The 15,690-nt window shown below is 23.9% G+C and overlaps 3 protein-coding genes across 4 annotated transcripts; 2 read left to right on the forward strand and 1 right to left on the reverse strand.

Annotated features, from left to right (window-relative positions):
• The first annotated feature begins 240 nt into the window (after positions 1-240).
• On the forward strand, positions 241-11,039 carry LOC107997912 (cytochrome P450 4c3). Of its 2 annotated transcripts, none has more exons than XM_062075166.1 (8): positions 241-427; positions 5,096-5,293; positions 6,146-6,331; positions 8,735-8,804; positions 8,874-9,000; positions 9,137-9,373; positions 9,469-9,631; positions 9,700-11,039. In XM_062075166.1, coding segments are annotated over exons 1-8 (1,170 nt in total). In that variant the 3' UTR covers positions 9,702-11,039. The 2 variants fall into 2 exon arrangements, with proteins under 2 accessions (XP_061931150.1, XP_028522508.1); XM_028666707.2 differs by having other exon boundaries at positions 9,737-11,039.
• On the reverse strand, positions 6,760-8,476 carry LOC114577542 (uncharacterized). The gene is made up of 4 exons (XM_028666708.2): positions 8,081-8,476; positions 7,416-7,635; positions 7,041-7,149; positions 6,760-6,949 (listed from the first exon to the last, which is right to left on the reverse strand). Exons 1-4 carry the CDS (start codon positions 8,321-8,323, stop codon positions 6,760-6,762), a joined length of 762 nt encoding a protein of 253 aa, XP_028522509.2. The 5' UTR covers positions 8,324-8,476.
• A 2,517-nt stretch (positions 11,040-13,556) lies between the features above and the next one.
• Positions 13,557-15,568, forward strand: LOC107997829 (UDP-xylose and UDP-N-acetylglucosamine transporter). Its single transcript, XM_017056707.3, has 5 exons — positions 13,557-13,893; positions 14,169-14,385; positions 14,516-14,830; positions 14,948-15,099; positions 15,211-15,568. Exons 1-5 carry the CDS (start codon positions 13,817-13,819, stop codon positions 15,455-15,457), a joined length of 1,008 nt encoding a protein of 335 aa, XP_016912196.1. The 5' UTR covers positions 13,557-13,816; the 3' UTR covers positions 15,458-15,568.
• The last annotated feature ends 122 nt before the right edge of the window (positions 15,569-15,690 follow it).

Below are 15,690 nucleotides of genomic sequence, written 5' to 3' on the forward strand. Positions count from 1 at the left end.
AGTGCATAGTAACATAGTGAAAAAAGAGACTATAAGGAGAAAACGATTTGTGAAATGAGAACACTTTTTGTAAAATTTCATTCTCCGATAAAAGTGAACATTTTGAGAAGAAACATTTGAAGTACATCATGCAGTTATAATTTTTATGAAATAAAAAATTATAATAAATATTTAACATATGAAACATGCAAGAAGCAAGAAGATATTGAAGAGAACATTGGCACACCGAACAAATTCAGAATGTCTTCCTCAACAATCATTATGGGAGTATCGTGGCTCACGATGATCTTGTCGATATGTTTGATGACAATAGTTGTATTGTTATTAGTGCGACGAGGAAAATTTTTATATGCTTTGAGAAAAGTGCCTTATCCTCCTGCTTTTCCCATCATTGGAAACGCGTATGAATTATGTTGCAGTCCAGAAGGTAAGTGAAATATTTTCTAAAAAAAAAAAAAAATAAAAGAAAGAAAGTATATTTATCTAAAGATAAATAAAAAATTAAATTTTAAACAGAGAATGTAAAAATATTTAATCAAATAATTTGTAATAATTCGACACGTGCCGGTTCTTAACCTATTGCTATGTAAGATCAAATCATATATATATGGCAGATTATAGTTCGATTATGACAAATATGAATGTGATATACACTGGTTATAAAAATTATTTATACATAACCTTACTTTTTTTATAAAACATTTTTTTATCAGGCATTTTAATAATATCACGTCATTTTAATCACATGAAAATGCTACAAAATGATACAAAATTTAATTTAATGTTTTATAGTTGTATTTAATTAATTAGTATTTAAATATTATAATAAATATAATAATGCATTAATATTTTTTATAATCACTGCATATAAAATAATTTTTATAATTAGTCACTATCAAAAATGAATTATAATTTATCAAGAAATAAACTATTTTAAGAAAAATTTATAAAATAATCCCATTTTAGTGAAAAAAAAATTATGAAACAACGGATTAAATGCATTAATGTAAATTAACGCGAGATTTTACAAAATTTGATGACTGATAAATGAACTAGTTGGTTGAATTAGCATATTATGTTTAAATTTAAAAAAAAAGTGATTATGAGTACGAGTTCGATGATGTTTCATCGAAAAAATGTCAAAAAGAAAAAATCATAAATCGTTATATAAATGAATAGTTATAAAAAGAGTAAAAAAAGATTAACGTGCTGTCAACATAAAGTAATGAATATTTATAATATGCAAGCGCCATTATAATTAACTTTTTTTAAATAATAATTAATTATTATAATTATTATAATAATATTTAATAAATATTTAAGATTTAGTATAGACTTAGTAAAATTTAGTTAAATAAATATCTTAAGAATAACAATTTTTTTCAAACAAATTATTTATTTTTATGTTAATTACTATTATTTTTTATATTTCTTACTTTTATATTATAAAAATTGATAAATTTTAAAATAATTTTGAAATAATAATTAAATATTAATAATGTTTAATTAAGAATATTAAAAATAATATAAAATAAATTAAATATTTACATTTATCTAAACATTTAAAAATTTGTATATACATAAAAAAAAATTTCAATTTTATTCAATTTTATTGAAATAATTATTTATTGAAATAATTAAATTTTACTTTATCTTGTTTAATAATTAATAACTTTAAGATTTTTTTCCTTAAATCAATCGATTTGTTACTATTAAATATTTAAAAAAAAATGAATAACATGAAATATCGTAGATAGTCGTCAGACACGATGAAATGTATGTAACTCTGGTATTCGCGTACTTTTATTTCCAAATTGGCACAAGATAACGATAACCTCGATATCAAAGAAATTCGCGAGATCGAGCATGCAAGCAGATGCATTGATATTGTGAACAGAAATACATATTGATCGCTCGAGATCGGTATTTTGCGATGTAAGTTCAAGCAAATAAATGATCCTTAACATGTTGTGATTTCTCAAAATCTTTCACTTCTTGTTACTTCTTTTTATGTAATGATTTTTAGCATTTATTTTTATTTTTATATATACTTTTATTGCCACGATAAAATTCGAATTGCGTATTAATTTTTTAAATTTTTCTTATCTTGTATGTGAAAAGAAGAGGGGGACACAAATTATTTGAATATTAAAAAGATCGAAATGTGAAAAAAATAAATATTAATAAATTATATCAATGAAAAGTAGATCGCGTTTTTTTTAGTCGTGTATTCGATATCATTCAATACTTTTTAACAATTAAATAAAACTAATTAAACACCATGTTACAAAAAAATGTCATCAATCAAAACTTGTAGAACATTATCTTCAAATAATAACATTTATTTTCATATATATACACGATATCTGAAATTATCTTATTGCAAATACATATGATTTGTAGCAACAAAATGAAGATTTTTTTCGCAAATGTTTATGCGATGCGTGTTGTTTAATTATATATATTTTTTTTAAAAAGAAAAAAAAGAACATGTATTGGAAGAGAACGAAAAGTTTATAAGAAATCAAAATTTCACTCGATCTTGCACATTGGTTATCGCAATACAAATGAATATCAAGTAATAATTCATTTTCAAAGTAAATCGAATGTCGTGTCAATCATCGATGATAAATTTTCGATATTTGGGAAATTACGTTTAATTTGGTATGCTTTAGATATGAAAAACATGCGAGTGTACTCGTGAAATGAAATTGCGGAGGAAAGGAAAAGAGAAAAAAGAAAGGAGGATTTATCCAACCTCAACCCCACTGAATGCTACATATAGATAATGATTGGCGTGTCGTGAGTAACCAGACGAAGAAAGAAACGGGTCGAGGTCGTTCGTGCTCTGAATAAAGCTGTAGTAATTGTATGCAATTACACGTGGCTTAAGAAAAAAAAATAAAATTATCAACGATACCGATGATTTAAAAAAAAAAAGCTTTTAATATGAATTGGCCTTGATTCGAAGTTACAAGTTATACACAAACTTCTACTTCTAGTTTTCATCTATAATTATGCAATTGCAAATGCATGTTCGATGTAGTTTGACTATATCGATGGATCGTAAATGATAACAATAAGATAAAAAATATTGATATAACGCTTGAAATTTGATTTTCCGTAAAATTAAGTTCGAAAATTCATTCGTGTATATAAAAGAATACAGAAAAATAGTAGAAGCCCGCAATTTCATTTATATCTACCATGTTATGAAATGATATTATTTTAAATAATATTTCAAACATTATCAAACATACATAATTATTTTAAATAATTTGATATAAATAATTTGACGTAAGTTATTAAATATACATACCATACATATATATACAGTTTGAAAATATCATCTCAAATGTATCTATTTATGCGATATTTACTAGATTCAAGAAATCATAAAACAAATAATTTATTTAATTGATCATTGATTGTATCAATTAAGCATTATTCAAATGATTATTCAAATGAAATATTTGAAATGAATAATTAATAAATATAATATTTTATAATAATTAATAGTTATATCTACGTATATAACAAGTTACATCCCAACTATAAATTGTAGCTTTGATATGATAAATGAAAATGAATTTTAAAAGCATTAATTTATTTGCATGAGAAAATATTATTCTAATGGATGTTAAGTATTCTAATGGATTAATGGATGTCTATTTGCATCGGTACAACATTGTAACATTATAACAAAAAGTTGCTTCCTGCTCGATAAATATTGAATCTTATAATGAATAACTTGGAAAACAATTAAAAAAATAAACAATGGCCACTTTATCATATTAAAATCAAAATAAAATAAATCGAAGACGTACTATTATGCGAAGGACATCTAGCTTCACGTTGCGCTTCAAGGTCTACGAAAGAGCATGTCTGTTCTTTTTGTTCCGAGTCATTATTACTCGATGACCTCGCGTTGCATTTTTACCGGTCAATGTCCGGTCAGTGTACAGCCACTCCTCTTTTATTAGAATTGCAACACGAGTCATTCTCGTTCGCTCTTGTTTCGCTCTACGTTCCTTTCTTCTCTCTCTCTCTCTCTCTCTCTCTCTCTCTCTCTCTCTCTCTCTCTCTCTCTCTCTCTCTCTCTCTCTTTCTCTCTCTCGTCATTACATCAATGCTCGTCTTCCCTTTCTTGACAAATAATTCGCGTCACGAGGCTGAAACAAGCATAGAGATACGACAATAACTTGATTGGCTACGACGATAACTGTAAAAGGTCTATTTCTGTATATTGATGTCTTGGGTCAATGGCCGCCGGAAATCATATGGAAATATCGGCAATTTTACCGCATTGCAAAAATTCAGCGTTTCGCTGATTTCCATCTTCGTTTCAGATAAGAATATCTCGGAATATATACATTTTGAAATTCTCGTAAATTATATTTCTTTGTTCTATTAACCCCTTCGATCGTTGCAGTTTTCATACAGTTTTTCGTTGCTGAGAAGTGAGTTCAAATTTTTCAAATTTTCCGAATCGATATTATTATATTATATTTATTACTATATTTTTCATTTTTATTCAATTAACTACAAACTACAAAATATTAATATTAAATAATACACAGCAAAAATTATTTCAAAGAAATCGAAGAATTTCTTTAGTTTTTAAATTGTACTATTTGATGATGAAAAGATTATTATACGATATCGATTTGATAAAAATAAACGTGCTAAAATTATTTTTTCATCCGAAAAAGATATAGAATGTTTCGAGTTTTCGAATCATTTCGATCAATCTTACGAATAATTCTTAAATAAGTGGTCAAATAAAATAAAAGAAAATTGCGAAAATTTATACGTAATTTAAGAGTGAAAATATATCAGATATATCGTACATTTAGTTATATCGTTAGATCGAAATTCTGTAACGATAAACAACTCTAGATAAAATGTTTGTACTTACATGTGACTTAATCTGATCGAAGATTACTATTCGAGAGTATCAATTTAATCAGTAGGAGCAATTGTGACAATATCTTGAAAAAAAAACTCGACTCGCGTAAATTGTTGCGAGATATACGTAGAGGTAAGAGGTCGATGACCGCAAAAATTAAAAAAAATATATATGTATATGTTACAGAAGCCTTCAAAAAAATAATCAAATGGGGAAAAGAATTAGGGGACATGTACCTGATCTGGGTAGGGATGCGACCTTTTATCTTTCTCTATAAAGCAGAAGCGATACAACCATTGTTGAGCAGTAGTATTCACATTGACAAAAGTTTAGAGTACCAGTATTTACAGCCTTGGCTTGGTTCCGGTTTGGTAACTAGTACCGGTAAGTAAATAGTATTGATACATTGCTTGTTAACCTTTACGTCATCTTTTACTCTCTTTCGTACGATTTAAATTTCTTCTTTTCATTTAATTATGCCTATGTCACGAGAAAGTAGAATATAGTAACAAATATAGTAGAACATAGTAGAATATAGTAATAATGAAAATTCGTAACACATTTTGTAAAACATTTCAGCGATGAATAATTCGAAAGGTTAATAGCGCTATAAAAATAATGTAAAAAAATAGTAACAAAAAATTTACCTGTTACAAAATTCGAAATCCCATAAGCTTCAATTTTTTTAAATGGGATATCCTGACCGTTTTCTACAAAAATTCTTATAACAACACGTGCTTGAGGGCATAGATTTCCATGAATCAGAGAATGCAAAAAAGGAACAATTTGTTCGAGAACGACGCAAAAAAAGAGAAAAAAAATTTATAAGTAGATTGAACCGATTCGATCTACTTATCTAGCTGGTTTAAAGGCTATATTTAACTATGATTTATTAGGTTTTTTTATTGGGATTTTTTTCGTTTGAAATTTCAGCAGATTGCCAACTGCCAGACGACTAGTAGCAAAAATTTATGATTATTGAACTCGAATCGGATGTTCTTTTAATAACTATCATTAAAATATTTTTTTACATATATCTTTAGCAAAATATTTCTTGCCAATTTTTTAACCAACACTTCTATCGAAATTTTTTTTTCCAACGAAAAGTTAAATTTTAATAATAGGATTTGTTTTTATATTTTATAAATTTATGAAAAATAATAAAAATTTGGTAAAAAAAAAATAACATGTCATTTCAGAAATAGAAAATGAAAATGTAATAAATTCTTATTCTAGGAGAAAAATGGCACTTTCACCGAAAATTGTTAACGCCAACTTTTCACAGTGGTCTTTTGGAATTGTATTTAAAGACGACAATTAGAGAAGCCCAAATATTAATTTCATGCCTCAGAAAAGAAATTGGCAAACCAGAATTCGATATTGTTCCTTATGCTAAACGAGCAGCGTTGGACATAATATGCGGTAAGACGATTTAATATCGCATAATCTTTCTTTTAGCAATATATTTATCGCCCTTGCTACGAAAAATAATCTATTTTACCTAATAAATTTTTACTTATTTTCAATCTACTTTTATTGTTATCTTTGTCAACAAATCTCGTTTTAAAATACATTCAGATTCATTTATAAATAGATTTATTTACATGAATAAGTCAAAAGAAAGAATATATATCGTTAAAATTAATAGATATAAAGTAAATAAAAATTTTTTAACAAAAAAGCAATACAAGATCAAATAACATTCGAATAATAATTTTCGAATATGATAAATTTTTGTTATTTAATTATATTCACGATACATCTTATGTGATGACAGTCATATTTTTTTAAAATTTTTTAAAATAAACGATTCTAAACTCTAAAAACAATACGCATTTTATTCTTCACAATTATGAATATCGACGAATTTTCTTGTCATTTTTCAAATTTAAGCCAACCATAATAATAGTTCTGTCGGAATTTGATAGTTTCAGTTTTTTTTTTATTTTTTGTTTCCGATCATTTTTGTACCGATTGAATCCATTATGTTTATAATCCCTGTTTTTATAATCCTTCTTTTTACCGCGTTTCCCATAGCTTCTAAAATAAAATTATATATTTATTTATCTTTTTTTATTATACACGCGCACACGCGTATATAAAAAGTAGAGAATTTTAGTTTCGTTATTACCGTGACTTTTCTTTATGCAATTTCGATTTTCTTTTGTTATGATTAATTTTTGTTACTTTTAATCTCCGTTTTCTTTTCGGCTTAGATAATTCAATTATACGTTGAGTGGCTGGAAAATAATTCTAATTACCAATTATTTCTAATTTCTAATTTTTTTTTTTTATTTAAAAAAGAATGAATTTCATAAATTTCCTTTCACATAATACAAGAATCGTAAAGAATACTTTACTAAATGTCTCTATTAATCTATTAATAAATGAAAATCATTCCAAAATATTATTTATATATATCTCCTCTAGTTGCTAGTTTATAAAAAGACATAAGAATCATGGCTCGTAAATGAAAATTCATGAAAAATCATTCCAAAATACGAACCGACTGCCGTAAGAGCACTGGGTGCTACGTATCCAACTGGTTTAGAGGGATATTGATACGGAATTCGTGGCTTTGAAAGTTCGATTATTCGTGGTGATGCTTTTGGGATCTGCGATAGATTTGATCGTACTTGAAATTGCTTCTCATCGATTCGCTGCCGTGGTTGGGCTAATTGATTAGTGCGTTCGGTTATTTCATAAAGGAGAGCCGATGCTTTCACCTATTACAGGTAAAGTACACAATTCCGTTTCACACGCGATGTGACAATAAAGTTTCGAGAATAATTCGTTTAACCCTCGCAATCCGATGGCTGAGTTACTTTTCGACCCAGTCGATAATGATGCTAATTTGGTGACTAATCAAATAACTTTAATTAGATATAATATTGTTTTAAATTTAATATTAATTTTTTCTTTTTTTTTCAAAATTAAGTGAGTTTGGATCTATGATCTGGAACGTGTATACCCAGACTCGTACTTCGAGGGTTAAAGTACGTAGTATATGTACGTAGCATCGAGATCCATCGTTTGTAACTGTATCTAGTAACTTACTTTCTGGTATCTGCATGCGGATACTTATGTTTCTCAAGTTCACGTGTACACTGCGGGGTTAAGTTATATATTTTTCAATGTACGTGTCATTTCGAACGAAAGTCATATACTTACGTGGCTAGATTCTAAAATAATTTCGTTGTAGGTCTTGGTCTTCAATTTTGTAATTTTCGAAGCGATGTTTCGTTTCGCAGACTGTTTAAGGGATTTATCTGCATTCGCATAATCAGATACTGGAGTTAATATGTTATTGTTACGGTTTTCTTGCGATTTTGTGAACTTGCTCACGAACATCTTGCCAAAGCAATTAAATGATTCGTCTGATCCCCAGTGTCGAGTAGTGAGTAACGTAGCCATTTCTCTTGATAATATATATACGTCACTTAATAAAATTTTCTACATTATTGGAAAAGTCAACTTTGTCTTTTTTTTTTAATTTATCGATTTTTCATTCCGTGTTTGACATATTGTGTATACGGGATTTTCTGTTGAACAACGAAGGATCAAATATTTCCATTGCCTTCTTGAATTATAAATTTAAATTTTTTTTTATTTAAATTTAAATGAGATCGAACTCAATACAAGTCTTAAATATACCTGCGAATTTTTAAAATAGTAAAAATGATTTATGATTACTTGCCGTCGAATATCTTAACGTGAAAATATTTGCAACAATATCTATATATATGTTCTAAATGTTTCGTCGATATCGAGTTTTTTTATTTATATTTAAGAGAAATTAATAATCTTTGTTTTTTAATGTTACAGATAGTTCCATGGGATGTAATATTAACGCGCAAAAAAATTTTGAAAATGAATACGTGCAGGCTGTGAACACGTAAGCATATTTTCTATTAAAATTATTCACATTGGAAGAAGATATATTACATAAATATATTTTTTCTAGATTAGCTTCTATTTCGCAAAGAAGATTTCTGAACGTGTGGATGTCCTTCGACCCAATCTTTAAGTTAACATCGTGGGGGAAAAGACATGATCATGCACTTAATATTACTCATGGATTTGTCAATAAAGTAAATATAATTTTTTCATTTAAAATAATTTTTGCTTCGTTTAAATATAAATATAAAATAACTTTTTAATTAATATGAAAATTCGAGATATTTAATATTATAAAGAATTAAAATTAATATTATTTTTTGATTATAGATAATCGCGGAAAGAAAAGCCGAGTGGAAAGATAGAAAGGATACAAATTTTAATGAAAAATCTCATAAACGTCAAGCTTTATTGGACTTATTATTAGAATTATCAAAAGATGGTAAAGTTCTCACCGATGATGATATTCGCGATGAAGTGAATACATTCATGTTCGCTGGACACGATACTACTGCGACTAGCGTATCGTGGATTTTGTATGCATTGGGAAGACATCCTCAATATCAAGTATAGAAATTCTATATAACATAATTATGTTACATTAGTTTTTACAGTTTGTAACAAATCATTATCTTACAATTTTTTATTATTTCTCATTTTAGGAATTAATTATTGAAGAATATTACGAAATAGTAGGGACGAAAGAATTAACTTTAGATATATTAAGTAAATTAACATGGCTAGAAGCGTGCATAAAAGAATCATGGAGACTTTATCCAGTAACACCGCTCATCGCAAGACAAATCTATCATCCTATTACTATCTGTAAATATTACTTGTTTAAAAATATAAGAGTTTAAGATCTTTTCAATTTGAAATTCTTATTTTCACAGGACAGGATATTTTTTAAATAAATTAATTCGTTTTTAGTGGGACATGAAATTCCAATAGGATCGACGGTTCTCGTTAATTCATTCCTTCTTCACCGAGATTCTCGATACTTTCCAGAACCAGATATTTATCGACCAGAACGATTTCTTCCTGATGGACCAAAATATCCTTCTTACGCTTTCGTTCCCTTTAGTGCTGGTTCCCGTAATTGTATCGGATGGAAATACGGTACAATGATCGTTAAAGTTCTTATTTTGTATATATTGAAAAACTTTCATGTTGAATCTTTAGATACTGAAGATCAACTTCGTTTTATTTCTGAATTAGTATTACACAATGCTGATGGGCTTAGATTAAAAATTACACCACGAAAATAAGCATTTTTTGCTTGATTTTATTGTAACAATTTAAAATCGAATGAAATAATGAAAATCAAAGATATTTTTTTTGATAATAAGTGAAAGTTAATTTTTTTTTGTATATTCAAATCGGATATTTTTTTTTTTTTTTATAAATCATAACAATTCTATTTAAATTGAAATAAATATTAGAGGAAATTAAATTTATAATGATTAATAAGAAATTTATATTTCATTTTTGTGTCTTCATATATACATGATTAAATTTAAAATTACTGTATATTGTAGAACAATTTGTGTTTTATTATGAAGGTTTAGGAATATAATTTTTATATTTTTTATGTACAATTTCTTTATGTCTTTCAAATGTTCTTTGAAGCTATTAAAATTGTTATATTTGTAATTCTTATTATTATTATTCATTTTTATTATCAATAATTTTTGTTATTAATAACAAATTTAAGACAATTATAACAATTTTAAGATTTCAAAATATTGATGAAATTATTATTAATTATATTTTTAACTTTTTAATACTTTTTCATAATTATAAAAAAAATAGAAAATGTTACATTATACAATAATTAAAAAATAATTTTTTATTACATGAGAAAGTGATATTAAATTTCTCGTATATATTTCTATTAGATTATTGTAAAACTTCATTATTAAGTACTTTACATATACAATGTGAAGGAATAAAAGTATAATTGTTATATTGTGATATTTTATAATATCTTTAGTTTTTAAGATGTATAAATATGATAAGATGTTATACAAATAATATTTTTAAGCTTTTATCTATTTGTATTTAATAAATAAAGCATTACATTTTATTACAAAACACTTTTAAAATAAATTTTAATAAATACAATCATATTTATATGTATGTGTGCATCAGAATGTATGATTTATTTAATATTATTATTATAAAAATGTATAAATATCTTGAAAAATATAAATAATAAATGTTGAAACAAAAATTATAATTTTAAAATGATTTAAGATAATTGATTTAATGATCTAACATAATTAAAATAACATGATTAAATTTTTTAAAAACCTACATAATTATATATTTAATTATGTATTTAATTTTGTTTGAAATTAAATAGATAAAATAATTAAATTAAATAGATAAATAAAACAAAATAAAAAATACATGAAAGTATATTTAAATAGTATTCCATATCTTATTTGTAATCAAAATGTATAAACAAAGAAAACAAATAGCGAAAGAAGGATAGAAATACGATAATAATAAAATCATTAAACGATTTCAAATGAAACAAGAAAGAAGAAAAAATAATAGGAAAAAAAATAGAATAAAAAATGATTATTAATGTTACCTCTTGAGTGTCGAAACAGTCGAAACAAGATAAAATAAGAATTAAAAATCAGTGTCATCTCTTGAGTACTTTGAGAAGTATAATATTTTGAAATAATATTTTTAACATTTGATGATAAGTAAGAGAAAGACTAATAAGTTTTGAAAATCAGCGTCATCTCGTGTTTGGATTTCCGAAACTCTGATTTGTTATTAACATAACAGAATATGCGAGAAGGTATTCAATATTATAGGTAAGGAAAACAACTATGCAAAAAGAATAGAAACATTCTCTACTTTGAGGATGCCATATAAAATTTATTAATAATTCGTTTTGTTAAAATTTTAGCATTTTTAAATTCACATTTTGAAGCAAGAATTTCTGATAAGTTTTTTAATATCAATTTTAATATTAAATTCCTTTTCATATTATTTATTAACGATTATCATAAATATATCTTGGTTAAATTTGCATTTTCTAATCCAATATAAAATCAATTTATTTATTTAAATTGCAATAAAATTATAAATAAAATTCATGTGTGAAAATAGAGAAAGAAATAACATTTTAAATAAATATAATCATATTTAGAAATAAATCTTATAATAATGAAACATTAATGAATCTATCGTGTATTATTAATGTTAATTAGATATAATGAATTAATAAATAATTAATTAAAAAGAGTTTTATGTTAAATTTGATATGAAACTTGTTTGAACCTTAGTTTCAAAATGCGAATTTAAAAATATCAAAATTAAAAAAAAAACGAATAATTAATAAATTTTCAATATAATATTTTCGATGCATTAAAAGATATGATGCGTTAATCGTTAATAAATAATTAATAGTAAACAATTTCATATTAAAATTAATATGAGAATTTTATTTAGAGATTTAATTTTAGAATAAGAGATTGGAAATATCGAAATTTTTAATAGAAAACAAGTAATTAATGAATTTTTAATATTACTTCTTTGAAATATTGAAAAGTATGATCCATTAATCGTTAAAAAAATAAATAATAAAAACAAATTTTACATTAAAATTGATATAAGAAACCTATCTAAAGTTTTAACTTCAAGATGCGAGTTCAAAACTATTGAAATTTTGAATAAAAAATGAATAATTAATGAATGTTCAATATTATATCTTTAAAATGGCGACTGATAATCTCTGTCCTTGTTGCACAATATTGCTTTCTTTGTCTCTGACTTCAAATACCTCCTTGCACATTTTGTTATGCTGATAATGAGTTAGAACTTCGGATGTTCAAACGCGAGATGGCGCGAGCTGGCCAGATAGATTAATTTAAAAAAAATTTTAATTTGCTATTTCATTTATCGGCAAAATATATTTTATCAACAATTAGAATAGAATTAAAAAAATAAACGAATTAGATTAATTATAATTTAAAAGAAAAAATATAAAAATGTTAAAATTAAATAAAAATATATGAATAATATAGAAGAGAATAATAAAAAAGAACATTTGTTTATATATGTATAAATATTTTTATAATTGCAATTTTTAGAAAATTTTTAGAAATTTCTGTATATAGTTCTTATAATATATAAAAATATCAATACATCTTAAAAATATTTATTTAAATTTTTAATCACTAAACAACAAGCAAAATTTTATTTTTACAGTACTCGAAAAATGACGCTAATTCTACAATTTTTAATCTATCTTTATTTTTTTTTTATTTTGCTTTTCTTATTTTTGTTCTTTAAAATTTATATATCTAAGAAATATTTGATGAAATGCATCAATAAAATTATTTTTAAATTCTATTATGTAAAATAAACATTTAATATATTTCATCTTAAATTTTTTTTAAATTTTATAAGTAATATTATCTTAAAAATCTTTTTTATCAAAATTTTTGTTTATATTGATGTATTTTATTCTCTTATGTCTAAAGAAAAAAGAATATTTTATTTTAATGATTAAAACACTATATGAAATATTTTATTATTCATTACTAATTATTTTATAATGTATTTAAAATAAACAAATATTTAAATAAATTACTATTTAAAAATAATTTAATCTTAATATAAAATATAAATTATATTTTATGCAAGTAACAGAAATTTTATTTCTTTATATATATACATTTATAAATACTTATGTAAGATTTATATAAGTAAATATATATCTTAAACAAGATATAGCATAAATTAGTATAGAATGAAGTCTTTTATATGTACTCGCTGAATTCTTTATCTTATAGTACATATATGCATATATAAAAGGAATTATGTGGCATTTAAATGAGACATTAAATAACTATGTATCGTGACTTTGTGATAATTCACCCAGTCATTAGTAAATTTCGCATAATTTTGAAATAAAATAAATAGACAACGAAATTCGATAGCATTAATCATTTTAGGTTATATTTTGTGATATTTGTTAATTAAAATATGCGCGCAACTATTGCGATATTGTGTGTTTTTCTTGGTTGTTGCAGTAATGTTGTTTTCTTGGAACTTCTTGTTAAGTCAGTATTATATTTTATTTTTTGTGCATCATTTTTTTATATTATATATTTTTATTTTTAGATATTATTATATATTATAAATATATAGCTATTAATAGTAATAATGTAATAATTTACATTTTTCAATTATATAATAATAATATATTTATAATTAATAATACATTTTTAATTATATATAATAATATAATTTTGAAATGTGATATTAAAATTATTATTCATTAATAGTGTATTCATTATCATTATATATAATAATAATAATATTATTATTTTTTCAGAGATGATCCAGGTAGTGGAAATCTTATCACATTTTCACAGTTTCTTTTTATATCCATAGAAGGGTTTTTATTCACTTCAAAATGTGGAACAGTAAAGCCCAATATAGGAATAAAAGATTATTTTATATTAGTCACAATGTTTTTTGTTGCAAATGTTTGCAATAATTATGCATTTGATTTTAATATACCTATGCCGTTACATATGATATTCAGAGCTGTAAGTATTATATTTATAATACTTATATGATAATAAGTATATATAATTATATTTAAATATAAAATATATCAATATCTAAATTTTTTAATAGATACAAAATCATGTTTAAATTTATATTTAATAATTTTAGGGTTCTCTGATAGCTAATATGATTATGGGTATTATTATTTTAAATAAAAAATATATCTTTAGTAAATATTTATCTGTATTTATGATAACTCTTGGAATTGCAATTTGTACTATTGTTAGTGGAAAGGAAATTAAATCTTTACAACCTAAAAATATTGAGCAAGTACCAACTACACCGTGGGATGATTTTTTCTGGTGGATATTAGGAATATCTTTATTAACTATTGCATTATTTGTATCTGCAAGAATGGGAATTTATCAAGAAGTATTACATAAAAAATATGGAAAAAATGCGAGAGAAGCATTATATTACACGGTAAAATTTAATTTTTTATTAAATTTTATTATTAATTATTATTTATTAAAATTTCAAAATATCAAATTCTTTTCACCTAATTAGAATATGTGTATAAAATTAAATATTTAATTTCAGCATTTATTACCTTTACCATTTTTTTTAACATTGACTTCTAATATTTGGGATCATCTTATATATGCCTTAGCATCAGATCCAATAAAAATATCAATTATTAATATTCAAGTGCCAAAATTAATTGTATATCTTATAGGAAATATTTTGACACAGTATCCTTTTATTAATATATAAATTATATAAGATATTAAAATTATTAAATATTATTAATTAAAATACATAATCAAATTTTAATAACATATAATCCTTAATAATAATTTTAGATATATGTGTATAAGTTCTGTTTTTGTATTAACAACAGAATGTACATCTCTTACTGTAACATTAGTAATAACACTACGAAAATTTTTATCTTTACTTTTTTCTATAATATATTTCAAAAATCCATTTACAATTTATCATTGGATTGGTACAATCTTAGTCTTTACAGGAACAATAATATTTACAGAAATATTACCAAAAATTGCAGAAAGTTTACAATTTACAGAGAAGACTAAGAAAGTTCAATAATAAATAATATTATTAATTATATAAACAAAAATGTTATGTTGTATAATATAATTGAAGAAAACAAGATAAACATATCAATTAATACAATAATAAAAAAAAATTAATTCCTTATTATTCTTTATTTAAACAAAACAATCTATAAGTTGTTTATAAAGCTTTATGATTTCATATAAAAAATTTATTAATAAAATTAATAAAATGAAGAGATTATTTTCAATATTAAAATATTAAAA

This window comes from Apis cerana, linkage group LG5, assembly GCF_029169275.1.
Source record: "Apis cerana isolate GH-2021 linkage group LG5, AcerK_1.0, whole genome shotgun sequence".
NCBI lineage: Eukaryota > Metazoa > Arthropoda > Insecta > Hymenoptera > Apidae > Apis > Apis cerana.